This window comes from Gekko japonicus, unplaced genomic scaffold (genome assembly GCF_001447785.1).
Source record: "Gekko japonicus isolate JY-2015 unplaced genomic scaffold, Gekko_japonicus_V1.1 scaffold459, whole genome shotgun sequence".
Classification (NCBI taxonomy): Eukaryota; Metazoa; Chordata; class Lepidosauria; order Squamata; family Gekkonidae; genus Gekko; species Gekko japonicus.
Genome location: NW_015173137.1, coordinates 52,609 through 69,254, shown reverse-complemented (window position 1 = coordinate 69,254; position 16,646 = coordinate 52,609). Strand labels below are relative to the sequence as shown.

Sequence of the window (16,646 nt, the reverse complement as noted above, 5' to 3'; positions counted from 1 at the left end):
GTGGGAAGGTAACGGTGCCTCAATGTTTAGTCATGCTCGCCAGATGACCACGGAAACATCTTTGGACAACGCTGGCTCTTCGGCTTGGAAACGGAGATGAGCACCGCCCCCTAGAGTCGGATCTGACTAGCTTTTGAGCAAGGGAAACCTTTACTTTTTACCATGGGTGTCTCTACAGTCTACAAAACCACCAAGGTACATTCTCACTGAAATGCTGCACAGAAGAGCAGACTAGATTAAGTAACTCAGAGTCGGCCTTCCGATATTTTTTATTCAAAAATAAAGTTACAGTAGGTGCTGTGGGGTGGGGAACCCCATATAACCACTGAACTTGTTCCATGCTTGTGGCACTTGCAGTTCAGCTACTATGGTCATGATAACGCATTGTGGCCCCGCTATGGGCAACATAAACACCAATGAGATCCAGGCACTCTCTTACACAACTGTACAGTGTTTCTCTGAAGGGATTTCCCCTCTATTATTTATAGAAGGTTGACTCCACTATGGGGATAGATATTAAGTCCTTTCCACTGTTGCTGAAATGCCTCTCCCCATCACTGAGAGGAAGACACGGACAACGTGAGTCTTGTCAGGGCTTAGGAAATCCCCCGGGTCATGTCCTGGCCACTTCCTGTGTTGTGTCCTGCGGCTCCTTCAGGGTTTTGTCAGCGACACGCCGGAAGACGGCAGGGAAGGTCTTGCCTCCGTTCCTCTGAACCTTCTTCCCTTCTTCAGTTGAGGTTCCCAAGAGATCAACGACAGGGTCACTTGCCTGTTGGAGAAAGAGAGGCAAGTGTTATTAGGTCACAATGTAAACCGATGGAACCCAGTCATCACCAGTGTTCCCTCTAAGCTGAGTTAGTGTGAGCTAGCTCACAGTTTCTTAGCCTCCAGCTCACACATTTTTGTCTTAGCTCAGGAAGAATGGCTCCAGAGCAAACTAATGTATGCAGTAGCCAAGTGGCTTGCTCACAACTTGAATGCCAACAGCTCACAAGGTAGAATTTTTGCTCACAAGACTCCACAGCTTAGAGGGAACATCACCCCTCCTTGTACTCTCAAGTGTCAGGTAACGGACTCTCAGCAGCCAATCGCTTGCCAATAAAATTAGGTTCCTCCCAATCGGAAGGAGAAGTCTAAGCACAAGAGCCATAAGCTTGAGGGGTGACCCCAATGAAATCAGCCCCCAAACTGAAGGCTCTACCACCACCCTCCTATGGCCTACACCAAGCTCATGGGAAACATCCTGGGAGGCAGAGAGCAGATTCCATACTAACGGGGGGGAATGGCCCAAATTGGTAAATTAACAGTGTTCCTTTAAGAATCTGTTGCTCCCTGAATCAGATGGCGATAACCAAGTACATCAAGGGAGTGAGGGAAAGGTCATCATGGAGCCCCCATCTGATTTTGCTGATGTTTACTAACTGAACCATAGTTTCAGGAGGGGAACCAATAACCATATTGATCTGCAGCAAAAGAGCTAGATTCGAGTCCAGTAGCACTTTGGTGTAGTGGTTAAGAGCGGCGGACTCTAATCTGGAGAACCAGGTTTGATTCCCCACTCCTCCCCATGCGGCCAGCTGGTGTGACCTTGGGTCAGTCACTGTTCTCTCAAGAGCAGTTCTCTCAGAGCTCTCTCAGCCCCACCTACCTCACAGGGTATTGTGCAGAGAGGAAGGGAAGGAGATTGTAAGCCGCTCTGAGACTCCGAGTGAAGGGTGGGGTATAAATCCAACTCTTCTTCTTTAGAGACTGACAAGATTTCTGGGGTAAAATGTTTTGAGAGTCAGCTCCCTTCATGAGATACAAATCAGAATGGATCTTAAATCCCACTTAGAAGGCAGGAGGGATGCTGCAAAGAAGGGACTCAGGATCCGTGCACTGCTTTGACTTATTTCAAGTTAAGGTAGAGATTAACAGGGATTTGCTTATTTCTGGAATATTGGGAAACAAAAAAGTGGAAAGAAATAAACGGGAGTTATATAAAATTATGGTTTTAGCTGGGATGGCTGTAATAGCATTGGGATGGAGGGATAGGCATCAGTGGACAATGGAGAAATGGAATAATTATGTCTTTGAACACGTACTAACAGATATATTCACACAGATAATTACTGAAGAGACATGGGAGGAGAAATGTCAGAAGATTACAAATAAATGGGTGGGATATAAGGAATGGGTGGAAAGGGGGGAAGCCAATCCAAATATCCAAATACGAATGAAGAATCTGTGCACATGGTTAAAAATATGAAGATACTACAAGGAGGGAGGGGGGGTAAAATGACGGAATAATGATTTAATGTAAGATAATGTATATAAGCTTCAATAATAAATTAAAAAACATTTCCCAAAAAAAAAAAAGGATCCGTGCACTGCATCTTTGCATCCTGAGTCTCTTCTCTGCAGCAACCCTCCCACCTTTTGACTTGGATATAAGGACTCCGAGATCTCGATTCCAACTTGTATCTGATGAAGGGAGCCCATATCCCAAAGATCTCCTTGGTCTCTGAGCTGCTACTGGACTTGAATTTTTACTAAGCCTTAAAAAAACCTGCAAGACTATTACTACTACATTATAGCAGTAATGGGACTTCCCTTCAGACAACTCCCCGGTACAGGTCTTGATTTCAAGAACCCTTCCCGCACCGAAACATCCAAGCAATTTTCTCGTGAGTGGGCAAAGGGCTCTTTAACACTCATTTGATCCCGTGTGAACAACAAAACAGGTTTAGGCAGAGTTCTCATTTCATGGTCCGCCGCTGCCTGCTCCCATTCACCCAATTTCTTGGTTTGCACAGGGAAATCATTAGCTGAGGTGCATAAAGGAAGAACTCCAGCAGAGCCTGTGTTGAGGTGCATACCAGGGAAGGGGTGGAAAGAGAGCCCTTTGCCTTCCTGTGGGTGGCTGATGCACACAATAAGGAGAGGGCCCTGCCCTGCTAAAATTTCAGTTGCTGATTACGGTGGATGAATTTTATATATGGGAAAGACTTGGTATAGTGCCCCTGCCGAAAAATAAGAAAAAAAACACAGGAACAGTACCACGAAGCCTTTTGCTTTTCAGCTGACTAGCCACTAACTGCTGATTACGGTGGATGAATTTTATATATGAGAGAGACTTGGTATAGTGCCTCTGCCAAAAAATAAGAAAAAAAACCACAGGAACAGTACCACAAAGCCTTTTGCTTTTCAGCCGACTAGCCACTAACCGGAGCCTGAAGAACTCTAAGCAGTTTCCTCTCTGACCTCTTTAGCTTTTCCATTCCTGCATGTCTACTGCAAGTCCACCAAAGACTATGTTCCTTCCCCTGACATTTTAAACTTTGGGGCAGGCTTGAAAAGAACTATGAGCTTGGTCACCTGGAGTGAGCAAGAATTTCCCGCAGGTAGCCAAATCAAAGGAGATTTGCAGAAATTGTTTTTCCTTTTATGCCACAAGATGATTAACACTTGCATGTGAAGATGGGAACTAGGAAATAATGTTATGGGCTTTCCATGGACTTTTACTTGCAAGGAGAGTTTAGGTGTGTATTTAAATGTGTGTGCTGCCCACCTATCTTGTGCCTTTAGGTAAACAAAGTATGCCTGAATGAACATGATCTGGCACATCTGCACTTATTCTTCATCAAAGAACAAACCCTCCCCCCATTTGACTGTGCCAAGGTGTACTTACTAAGCTGCCAAAACCCGAGACCACGACGGCATTACAATATTGTGGGATTCCCATCTTTAGAGAACAGCACTAGGGTTAGAATATCTCACACCAGGATCAGAGAGACCCAGACTGAAATCTCCACTCTGCCACGAAGCTTACAGGGTGGCCTTGGGCCAGTCACCATCTCTCACCTTAACCTACCTTGCAAGGTTGTTGTGAAGATAATAAGAAGAGGAACCATTAGAGGGTGGAGTAAAAATGAAACTAGTTATTTTATGTATAAAATGACTGATATACTATATATAATGGATATATATAGTAAGGAAGGATTTAGCCCAATCTTATTTGCAAGGTATGTGGAGCTGCATACACGTTTTTGGAACAATAAGTATATTAATCTGTTTGAATGATGTATTTTAATGACCATAATGAACAGGGTTTTTTACTATACTGATTGTTGTTAAATGCTCTGGGTATTAATTGTGTCAGGAGAAATAAACAGAATTACCTATGTTGACGTCCACCTAAACATGATATATAATGTTCACTGTTATTGTTCTCTTGCAGGGATATTTCAATTATTGACAAAATGCCTAATACTGTGATTATTAAAACATTTATACCCTGCTTTTCCCCAAAGCCTCCTTTTTTCTTTTGTGTCTGTATACTTCTTTAGCGTAATCACTTTTTTTGGGGTGCTTTTTAAAAGTTTTACACCAAGAGGTCATTGCTGTAACTTGCTCACAAATGGCCTCTACAAGCTGTAGCAGGAATCTGGAACTTCAGAGAACAAGCGGCATCTGTAGGATGCATTTTCACACACACTGTGTTCTACGAACCATGTACAGAACTGTAAAATGTGATGTTGAACATTTCAAAGTCTTTCTCTCTTACCAGTTCTTCTAAGGGTACTTGCTCAAAGAGTGGATGCTCTTGGAAATGCTTTACCATCCATTTGTGTACTTCTTCCACATCTGTGATGGTGTACACCAGACCCTGTGTGAGCAACAAAGAGATCGTAAAGGGAAGAGTGGCAAACATGCAAGGACCCCTGAGGGGTCAGACATCAGGTTGACACAGAGGCAGTAACTGGGGGGACGGGACAAAAAGCAATTCACTCTAAAGGGAAAGAATAGAGGAGAAGTCCATCAGTGGCTACCAGCCATGGTGACTGAAGGGAGCCTTTGTCTACAGGGGCAGAAAAACATCTGAATCTCAGTGCTAGGAAGCAGCAGCAGGGGATGGCCTTGGCCTCTGTGCCCTGTTTCTTTGGCTGTCTAAGGTGACTAATTGGCTGCTGTGTGAAACAGTATTCTGGACTGGATGGACCACTGGTCTGATCCAGGAAGCTCTTCTTATGTTCTTAATGATCTAACAGAAACCTCCCATTTAAGTTCTTATGTTCTTAATGATCTAACAGAAACTTCCCGCTTGAGGAAGAGTAGATTTTTATACCGCACTTTTCTCTAACTTAAGGGGTATCAAAGCGGCTTACAATCACCTTCTCCTCCCTCTCCCCACAACAGGCACCTTGTGAGGCAGGTAGGGCTGAGAGAGCTCTGAGAGAACTGCTCTTGAGAGAACAGCTCTGAGAGAACTGTGACTGGCTCAAGATCACCCAGAAGGCTTCAGGTGGAGGAGTGGGGAATCAACCCAGTTCTCCAGTTAAGAGTCTGCTGCTCTTAACCACTACACCATGCTGACTCGGTAGGAAGGTGGATCTCAGACCCATTTTCAAAAATGAGTTGTTCCTGACTTAATAAGGCCCTAAATTCCTCGCAGCCCAAGGCTCAGCTATTACAACCTCCATGGTGGTTCATACAGCTGCTGCTGTAGGTTGCCGCTGCCACTGTCACTTACAGGAAACACCTCAGAGTGATAGTAGAAGCTGCGCCCAGCCTCTTCCTCTGAAGGTAGCGCCTTTGGGGAGATGTTGACAGCGCTGTCTGTGACTCACCCCAGCTCTGGGCGAGACCCCATGCTGATTCACCAAGATTAAATCTGCAGGTTCCAAGCCCAAAAGTGACAACGCAAGGAAAGAAAAGGCGCTCTCTTATTTCTTTGGCAGCGGAACACTAAGGCAGCCAGAAAGCCCTAAAGGAGGCTGCTGAAAGCCAGCGAGTGATGCAACATTTTGCCTACTAGGACTCCCGCCAACCCCTGGCTCGCTCAGCTGGATGCAGGGAAGTGTTAATCTTTGGCCCTCTGGCACTAATTAGTGCCCTGCCCTTGTTCTTGGGATCTGAGATTCCCGAAGGATGAAAAGGTGCCTTTTCCTCTAGATTTTGGGATGTGTTGATACACGTAGGCTTTGAAAAGAGATTGGTTACCCATATGGTTTGACAGCAACATAAAGAATCGGTTATAAGCTATTGGCAGGAAATGAGCAGGCACAGACACCTTGGCATAGTGGGAGGTCTGACATCCCTCACTGAAGCATCCTCTTCTGTTGAAATTCCCAAAGACTTCCCAGACAGGCTTCCTTCAAGAAACCTGCGACAGAACCCAGTCTGCCAACACAGTCTCCTGGACTGAACCTCTAGGCCAGAGGGATCACATTTTTCAAGGAACCTTTTCCACATCAGCTCAGCAGTCGAGGGCTTGAACAGATTGGCTGAGAACGGGGATGGTGTCCGTGTAAACATGCACTGAGAGGGTCATAGGGTGGCCTGACCTCTCTGCTGCAGGACGGCCAGAAACGAAGAGCATCTTCTTACGGAAGCGACAAAGAGAACAGGCGGCAGTGATGCTTCACAGAAAAATTCCAGAGACAGCAGTAGTGTGAGATGGTAAAGGGGAGGAATGATGATAATCCTGTGGGCTTGCAGGCAGCAAGCCAGCAGCGGCGGAAGTCCATCTAGGCTGACTCTTTTCCCCCTCTTCCTGCAGGTATATAGCCTGGATGGGCTTAGAGGTGCAAGCCGGAGGACAAGAGCCTCATGGCTCTTAGCCTAGGACCTGCAAAAGTCAACTTTACAGACAGAGGGCAACCCAGATATACCTCTGTTTTCTTTGTCTACCCATTTGTTTTCGTCATTTGGAACTTTCCCTCTTTCTTGTAAACTGCTTTGGGGTCCTTTAAATAAATAAATATATCTTTTCATGAGGACCCACCAAAATGTCACAAAACAGTAAACAACCTTTCAAATGCTGCAGAACTCTTCATCAGGTTGGATGATCAGGGTTTTGGTGGGTTTTTTTTTGGGGGGGGGGTTGTTTTTAAGAAAACCAACTGAAAAGGGAGTGGGGAGAAGGCCAAAAGGATATTTCAGGGCATAATGGGAAAGCTCCTAGAGTTCACGGTCTTAAACGATGCGTGAGCTCATTCATTTTAAGATTCTACGAAGTGCAGACAAGGGGCTTTTCCATCATGCTCACTCACATCTTTTTTCTCACTCCCCCCCCCCCTTCTGTTTTCTGCATTGAACAACCAGTTTGATGACATGGTGTTACTTGTGTTTCCACTGATGACAAGTTCTAGCAAATCCAAAAGCTTGTGTACCATTTTGTGATATTCTGGTTGGTCCTGACAAAAAGGGTATCATATTACTGTTGCTTTAGGAAGTGAGGAGCACACCATTTCCCCTCAGCCTCCAATTCCCTCCAAAGACGTACCTATATAACCACTGTGGTGTAGTGGTTATACTTTTGGACTAGGATCTGGGAGACCTGGATGTGAATCCCCACTCTGCCATGGAAGCTCGCTGGGTGACCTTGGGCCAGTCACACACTCTCAGCCTCATCCACCCCACAGGGTTGTTGTGAGGATAAAACAGAGAAGGGGGGAATGTTGTAAGCCACCTTAGGTCCTCATTGAGGAGAAAGGTGGGGTATAAATATTTGAACAAATAAATATGCAAGTCCCTTCCTGTTGGGGAGACTAGGAACATCAGGAGCCCATTTCACCTGCTCACCTGTTCACGCAAGACGTAGGCATACTCCGCCAGCAAGGTAGTGCTGATAATTCTCCACTTGTGCTTCGTCTTCTTGAAGTGAGGGTCGGGGAAGAGGAAGAACATCTTGCACAGCTGTGGAAACACGGACAGATCCCACCACCATCACTGCAGGAAAAAGGTTCAGTTGCAGTCTGAACACCACCCTGAGTCTTAGGGCGCAAACCTGAGCAGGTCTACTTAGAAGTAAGCCCCATTTTATTCAGTGGAACTTCTCCCCAGGAAACTGTTCTCAGGAGTGCAGCCTTTGTGACTTCACTGTCAAGCCAATCAAGCAGATCTTCATTTCCCCTCCAAAAGGGACAGTAATTACTATTGCCTTTATCTCCAGGAAGTTCCCTTCCAGGCTTTGAGAAGACCTGGTCACCTTCAGCAGAGCTGCTGCATACTGTTCCTTCCAGCCAGGACCTGGGAAAGGGACGGTAGCTCAGGGATAGCCTAAAACATTGGCTCCTCAACTCACATCTAAGTGGGACTGATGCAATCCTCATTTACCTTGGCCTCTTTGTTATCAGAGCTGTACATGAAAAATTACCAGAACTGTATATGAGAAACTGGATCACAGATTTTTAGAATTCTAAGTGTGACCTCTTTGACTTCTTTTTTGTTGCATCCTTCCTTTTTTTTCTTCGTACTTTTATTTCTACGAATTGGTTTATATTTTATGTTACAGACATATGATTTAAATGCCCCCCTTTTTTCTTCTACGATTGCCTGATATAAACAGTGTGTCATTTTCCCCTGCTGTAATTTACAGTAAGTCCACTTAAGATGCTGTATCATATCATACGTGAAGATGCTTTAAGACTCTTGTCTTTTATAGACAACCTACAAGAGTGGTGGCGAACCTATGGCACGGGTGCCAGAGGTGGCACTCAGAGCCCTCTCTGTGGGCACGCGTGCCATTGCCCCAGCCAGGCCCAGACCATCATTAAAGTGTTGAATTCTCTGCCAAATAATTTTAAGTAAGTGAAAGCATTTGGGATTGCTTTTCCTTACTTTGTTTGGATTATCTTAGGTTAATGTATGAGTTGTTTTTTCTAAAGTAAAACCTCAGCATTCAGGTTAAATTGCTGTGTTGGCACTCACAGTTTGGGCACTGGCCTACAACAACTGTACAAGGCCATTCTGCAATGGGACTATAACAGAAACAATTCTGAAGAAGATATCAAAACGATGTCTTAATTAGCCGGCAGATCTTTGATTGTTATACTTTGCTGTATCGTGCACTGAACTGTTATACCTTAATTGCCACACTTCACTATATCATGCACTGTATATCATCCAGTATATCTGAAGAAGTGTGCATGCACACAAAAAGCTTATACCTTGAGTAAAACTTTGTTGGTCTTAAAGGTGCCACTGGACGCAAACTTTGTTCTGTATATAGGGACGGTTTGCACTGTAATGTTTGCACTGTATATATTAACATTTGGTTCGTACAGTTAAGTAGATCTGCCTTTTTTTCCTTCTGTGTGGCCTCTGGGACCCAGTACCTTGTGTCCCCAGGGAGAGGCTAGGCAATCAGAGCAGATCATACCAGGCTGCAGGGACCCCATGGCCTCACTATTTATTTATTTAGGAGATTCTTTTTTTAAAAAACCCAATCTTTCTTTAACAAAAAACTCAAGGCAGGTTACAATGTGATATAAAAATATGAGAAAAAACACCAACAGGAAACGACATAAAACAGTCACAACTCAGCCTACAAGAGACCAGGAACTGTTCTTAGCCACCTGGGCTCACCTTCAAAGAACCATAGAGTTGGAAGGGACTTCCAGGATCATATAGTCCAACCCCCTGCACAATGCAGGAAATTCACAACTACCTCCCCCACCCCACCTCCAGTGCCCTCTGCTCCATGCCCAGAAGATGGCAATCCCTGGCCAATGGCCTGGAGAAAATTGCTTCCTGACCCCAAAGTGGCGATCAGCATTTCTCTGGGCATGTAAGAAAGGGCCACAAGAACTAAGAACTGAGGCAACCCTTCCTGCCCTCCTTCTCATGATCTGCCCAAGTTCACAGAATCAGCATTGCTATTAGATGGCCATCTAGCCTCTGTCTGAAAACCTCCAATGAAGGAGAGCCCACCAACGCCCAAGGGAGACTGTTTCACTGAGGAACCGCTTTAACTGTCAGGACGTTCTTCCTAATGTTTAGCCGAAACCTCTTGACTTAATTTCAACTCGTTGGTTCTGGTCTGACCTTCTGGGGCAACAGAACACAACTCCGTACCATCCTCTATAGGGCAGCCCTTCAAGTACTTGAAGATGGTAGTCATATCACCTCTGTCGTCTCCGCTCCAGGCTAATCATACCAAGCGCTCCTTCAACCTTTCTTCATAGGATTTTCCTCATAGACAGCCCATCAGCAAAAATGCAGGCCAAAACAGTTCAGCCTTACTTCATCTCAGAAACAAATCAACAAGGTGGGAACCTTCCTGACACCACCAGGTAGACTGCTTCACCAGGTGAGGGCCAGCACAGAAAAAGCTCTTTTTCTAGGTGACAAAGGGCTAATCTGACAGCAAGATGGGATTCTGAAACAACTGATTAGCTGAGATGAGCATATGGAGTCCAGTAGATAGGTGGGTTCCCAGCCACTGCCAGCTTTGACCGTACTTTCACACTCATGGAAGTCCCTTCTAAGGATTCATAAGCAATGTCAACGTTACAACAGAAACGTCTTTCTTGGGGAAACTCTAGAGAATCCTGAAGCCAAGAAGGATCACACAGGCATCTTTGAAAACACATAAATCCTTTCAATTCTGTGGGGAGGCCTTGACTAAAAGAATGCAGATATTCCAAATCTTTCAATAACTTTTTATGTATAATCAATTATACCTATAAGGCTGTGAATTTTAATCCTTGTATATTAATTTTATATTTGTACATAAACTGTGCTGGTCAATCGCTTGCCTGATCTTCGATCATAATCAATGCTGATGATAGATCCTTCCGAGGAGTAGGAAATGTGAAGAGATGACTATGCCTTTCTTGGATAAATCCCCTGGAAGCTCACCTGTCCCTTGCGGAAAAAGTTGGGCAGGTGTTTCATGGCATTGCTGCGGATGCAGGCGATGTTCTGGTACAGCCCAGGGTGGGACACTCGCAGGGACTGGATCCTGTCTCGCACATAATCCGAGACCTTCACACGGATCTCCAGGCCCAGCATTAAGGTGTTTGGGAACAGGGGAGACAACGCAACTATGGAAGAGAACAGGAATCAGCATCAGGAAAGTAGCAATCAGGCAAGGAGGGAAAAATCTATGGCAAATGAGTACATAGTGCAAAAAAAAAAAAACTGTTCCTTTCCCTTGCACTTTACATTGCAGCATTATGACGACCTCCACTAGACTTATTATTCTCTTCTCATACCATGACCGACTCTCCCCTCTCCTTAATGTTGCAGTATTAATATCCTGCCAACCTAGCAGTTCGAAAGCAAGAAATTGCAAGTAGATAAATAGGTACCACTTCGGTGGGAAGGTAACAGCGTTCCGTGCGCCTTGGTGTTTGGTCATGCCGGCCACATGACCACGGAAACGTCTTCGGACAGCGCTGGCTCTTCGGCTTTGCAACGGAGATGAGCACCGCAACCCTAGAGTCGGATTCGACTGGCTTTCGAGCAAGAGAACCTTTACCTTTTATATGTACATTAAAATACACTGAACTTCCAAGTAAATGCGACTACAACCAAGTTGTTAGTATCCACATTGGCTGCCCACATTATCCAGGCCTTAAGCTTTAGGACTGTCTGCTCTTCTGTTTCTGACCATACAGATGATCCTGTGAAAAGCAAGCCCCTTTACCTTGCAGATTTCAACAGCAATGGCCAGCACATGCTTAAGACTAGTGGTGTCGAACTCATTTGTTACAAGGGCCGGATCTGACAAAAATGTCATTTTGTCAGTCCGGGCCATGTGTGTCATAAAACGTAATGCCAGAGATATAAACTATATAAAGGACAGCAGCTGGTAAGCTCTGAGTTGGTGTCTGCTCACTGCAAGGCCTCATGGGCTGTGGTGGGGTACAAAGAAAAACCTGTATGGGTGGACTGGACAGCCAGTGGCGCAAAGTACATAATGCAAAAAAAAAATACTGTTCCTTTCCCTTGCACTTTACATTGCAGAAGCATTCTGACCACCCCTACTAGACTTATCATTCTCTTCTCATACCTTGACCGACTCTCCCCTCTCCTTAATGTTGCAGTACTGCACATACCTATATATGCATTAAAATACACTGAACTTCCAAGTAAATGCGACTACAACCAAGTTGTTAGTATCCACATTGGCTGCCCACATTATCCAGGCCTTAAGCTTTAGGACTGTCTGCTCCTCTGTTTCTGATCATACAGATGATCCTGTGAAAAGCAAGCCCCTTTACCTTGCAGATTTCAACAGCAATGGCCAGCACATGCTTAAGACTAGTGGTGTCGAACTCATTTGTTACAAGGGCCGGATCTGACAAAAATGTCATTTTGTCAGTCCGGGCCATGTGTGTCATAAAACGTAATGCCAGAGATATAAACTATATAAAGGACAGCAGCTGGTAAGCTCTGAGTTGGTGTCTGCTCACTGCAAGGCCTCATGGGCTGTGGTGGGGTACAAAGAAAAACCTGTATGGGTGGACTGGACAGCCAGTGGCGCAACACTGGGCAGACACTCCCACAATGCTTGACTGCTGCAGACGAGGTTGTTCCACCATGCTGAAGCCACAATCCCCCCTGAGCAGTCTCCTGTTCCCTCCCTTGCACTAGTTGCTCGTGGGCTGCATAAGAACCCTGAACGGGCCGGTTCCAGCCCCCCGGGCCTGATGTTTGACACCCCAGCTTAAGACTCTCTTGTTCAAATTATTGAGAGAAGAAGCACTTTCGGTTTTGTTGGGCTATACGCAGTATCATCTATTTCATCTCCCCAAATTCCCCTCCTTGCTGTCTTCTGTTCTGCAAGACAGAGCTAAACTCCACTTCCTGTTTCAGGGGACTGTAGGATGGGGCTGTAAGTCCCACTGATCTCACTGGGACTTTCTTCTGAGTAAGCATGACAGGGATCACAATGCAAGGACCCCGAGGCCTTTGTATCCTTGGATGCTCTGAGGAGGAACTGCTTGAAACCTCATAGACTTTTACCGTGGCTTGATATCTCTTCTCCGCCCACCTCTCCACCCTTGTGTCATGTCTGTGTTATAATTGTGGATTCACCTGACCAGCTTAAGGAGTGATGACTTGCCATGTGATAAGTTTTTCTCAGGCAAACCTCCCTCCCCCATAAAAGGATGTTTTGGTGTGTGTGACAGACAACACATCCCCACCCTTTGAATCTAGCAACCAGCTTTTCGCATGATAACACAGTCATGCCACGTAAAACACCACTGTGGGATCCCAACCATAGTTTTCTGTACACACCAGATCACAGAGCTCTCACTATAAAAACATGCAGTGATGGTCTTTTTCACAATAGCCATGACAGCCTATGAAATCTGTGTGAAAGCAGATTAGACAGATGATAGAGTGGAGTAGTAGTGTACAAGCCACCTATACCTATATGAACAGCTCGTACCCTACTACTCCACTGAACAAAGTTTGTAGTTTTTCCAGCCTAAAAAGCCCTCCTCCAAATGAAGTGGCTCTTCCTTCAATGGTAGAGTTTAAGGCAGGATACAGGCCATGAAGCAGACTTGTCTATATTTGTGTCACTTGTTCTGCCTTCTCTCCTTCTAGGGCTGGAAGCTAGGCAGAATAATGAAGCCTCCTACCCCTGGATTGCTAGAGCCCCAGCTCAGTCTCCTTCTGTCTTCTGTGATTTCATGAAGCACTGCCCGGACATTGTGAAGCTTATTTACCACCACCACCACCACGTCATGAGAACTTGCTTTTCCAAATCAAAGCCAACAAGCTGCTGAATTCTGTCTCCTGCATCAGATAATTCCTTTCCAGGCTTGTGCACAGTAATGAGATGCATGGAATTCCAACAACATTTGCCCTCTTTCTTTTCTCCAACTCACTGGGAACCCCATTTGTCCACTGCATCCCTTGCTAACATCCATTGCATCCTTTCTCAACAGATGCACAGGAATTCCTAACTACAGTTTTATGTGAGTGATCTTTGCTAGAAATCACTACTCCTCATATTCCTAGGGTCACTTGGTCAAGAACTTCAGTGAAGAAGGAGGTTCCATCAAAGTCACAACCAACTCATGGCAACCCCAGCTGTGGGGTGTTCAAGGCAAGAGATGAGCAGAGGTGGTTTTGCCATTGCTTTCCTCTGCATAGCAATCCCGGTCTTCCTTGGAAGTCTCCCATCCAAATACTGACCATGGCCAACCCTGACAAGCTTGGGCCAAACTGGGCTAACTGAGCTTCAACACTTAGGCTGCGATCACACACACTAAATAATCCACCACCAATGCACTTTCCAACCGGATTTCACTGTGTGAACTGGCAAAATCCAATTCAAAAGTGCACTGAATTATTTAGTGTGTGTGATTGCAGCCCTAGTCTAAAGCCCAGGTTCAACTGGCAGCAGAGACAAAGCCCCACAGAGTACCGTAACTTGTAAGGCTGCAGCCTGAACTGCTTGATGCTCTGCCTTCCTTTGTAAGAGCAAAGACCTTTATACAGTCTGTTCTTGCCATTAGTAGTGTTATATGTAACGTTATCGTTTGAGGGTCAAAACCAATGTGACCAGTCTCTGTCCATCCATAGAAACTAAACTGCATGCATGGATCGCTCACTGTGCAGTCCTAAGCAGAAATGACCCTTTGGATTGGCGCCAAATGGGGAGAGGAGTTTAACCCTTCAACCCCTGCTCAGCTTGCTAAAAACAGGGCTTCCCACACAATTATCAGCACTGACAAAGGTGTCTGGTTTCAATCACAGAAACTGAGCAGGATTTAAAAGGTTCACTCTCCTCTCCCCTTCCCGTATGCCCCAAATAGTAATCACGGCCATGGAGGAGGGGCCGTGGCTCAGCAGCAGAGTCTCTGCTTTGCATGGAAAAGATCCCACATTCCAGACCTGGCACCGACAGTTGAAGTATTTTGGTAGCTGGCAACATGAAACACCTCTGCCTGAGATCCTAGAGAGCTGCTGCCAGTCACAGAAGACAATACTGACCGTAATAGACCAATGTACTGATTATGTATAAAGATCTTCATGTTTGTTTTGCCCCTATTGAAATATGCTAAAAACTTTGAAATCCATTGGTCAAAGGACGGGGTGGGGGGAACCTGGTACTTCAACTCTCTGTCTGGTGTGCAGCATAAAACTGTGCATAACGCTTGTTGGAAAACTGAAAAAAGGAAGTATTCTAAAAGGACTTCCATGTTAGTATTTCACAAGCCTCTTTCTTTGGAAACCCCTTCCATAATCTTTGGAGCCAACCTCCACAGAGATCTAGCTGCATTCTCAGCATACTTAGTGAGACGGTTCAGATTGGTTTCCCTTTTGCCATCGCATTACAGCCGCTCTTGTGTTTACCTTACACAACTGCTATTTAACTGCTATTGTATTTGTTTATTTATTAAAACATTTATACCACACTTTTTCTTGTGGTTCAAGGTGGCTTACAATAACAGTAAAAACACAATTCCAATTAAAACCAGAATAAAATAACAGACCCCCAAATCTCTTCCTCCCTTAAAAGACGCCCCCTCAAATGGCCTGGCTAACGGGCAAGCTTTGCAGTGCCTTCTGAACATCTCCAAGGAGGGGGTGCCCCTCATATCTTCAGGGAGCCCATTCTACAAAGTGAGAGCCATGGTGGAAGAGGCCTGGGCTCTGGTCTATGCCAGATGGGCCACCCTAAGGAATGGGATAGCCAGCAGAGGGCATGCCTGAAGGCCGTAGTTGGTGGAGAGGGTCATATGGAAGGATACAGTCCTTCAAATAAGAGTGTCCCAGGTGATTAAGGGCTTTAAAGGTCATAACCAACACCTGGAAGTTGACTCCAAAATAGACAGGCAGCCAATGCAGCTTGTTTCAAAGTGGGCAACATACATACTGCTACCTTTCACGATTTTATTTACGACAAGAACATCATGTTGAATGTTCCTAGCTTTTCCTGCTGTTTTTATATTGATTTTTAATGGGTATAACTTTTAATATGGTGTTAGCTATCTTGAGAACCAGTTTTCTGGTTGAGGGGCAAAGCATAAACGCTTGACATAAAAAACCCAAAATCATCGGGGTGTGGGGATGTGTGAAATTACCCAGCAGTCCCCCATAACCACAGCCAATATCAGCAAATTCTACTTGAGAGGAAGGCTTGGCTCTCTCTTCCACATCCTTTGGGTCATTGTGCTGATCATCTTTGGTCAAAGGAGTGAAGAATTCTGGGTAGAGTTCAGACCAGTCCATTTCCTCAGGCTTGGCGGGACTAACAGGAAAGAAAGGAAAGAGCCTCATATAACACCAACACACTTCCCAGTTCCCCAGCAGCACCACTTCCAAGTGGCTTCCAACTCACAGACCACCACAAATCTGCCTTAAGGACCCACTTTGCTATTTCTGCTGCAACAGACCAATACAGAGACCACTCAGGAATTTGGTGAATGGAAGCTATGAGTTACCTGGCGTAATTATTTCTGCAGGACATGCTTATGACACCTTTATTATGGATCATTTCAAAACTGAACAGGGACAAGGAGTGAGGGTCTGCTACTCATCCTATGACTTCAAGAGACAGAAATATCCCAGCGAGTCATGTCTCGAGAGACATTCCAATTGCTTGTGTCTCACGCAAACAATGAAATAATAATGCGTGAATCTGGCCTTGATAGAAGACCCACAGAAAAGAATGTAGTGGGACTAATGTTCTAATCCTAACCACATGTTTGCAATTAAATTCCGCTGAAGTCAAGGGAAATTACAGTTAACAGTAATAGCACACTCACAGTGTAATACTTAGCAGAGTTAAGTCTACTTACAGTAAATGGATTTGGAAGGGTCAGCTCTGTTTAGGACTGCACTGTAAGGGCACTTATGGATCAAGCTACATTTGGCACTGTAATTCTGTATCTGGGATTCCCCAGTTC

At 45.2% G+C, this 16,646-nt stretch overlaps 1 protein-coding gene across 2 annotated transcripts in view; it reads right to left on the bottom strand.

Moving 5' to 3' along the window:
* Positions 1-256: 256 nt before the first annotated feature.
* The window catches only part of METTL1 (methyltransferase like 1), an 18,636-nt gene continuing 2,246 nt past the window's right edge, over positions 257-16,646 (bottom strand). The window contains exons 1-5 of one of the 2 annotated variants that reach the window (XM_015422222.1): positions 15,822-15,982; positions 10,630-10,814; positions 7,570-7,683; positions 4,550-4,651; positions 257-772 (exon numbers count right to left, since the gene is read on the bottom strand). In XM_015422222.1, coding sequence (XP_015277708.1) covers positions 614-772; positions 4,550-4,651; positions 7,570-7,683; positions 10,630-10,814; positions 15,822-15,969 — 708 coding nt within the window. In that variant the 5' untranslated portion in view covers positions 15,970-15,982 and the 3' untranslated portion in view covers positions 257-613. Of the gene's footprint in view, positions 773-4,549; positions 4,652-7,569; positions 7,684-10,629; positions 10,815-15,821; positions 15,983-16,646 lie in introns of those variants that run through there. The other variant, XM_015422221.1, reaches the window with a different exon arrangement.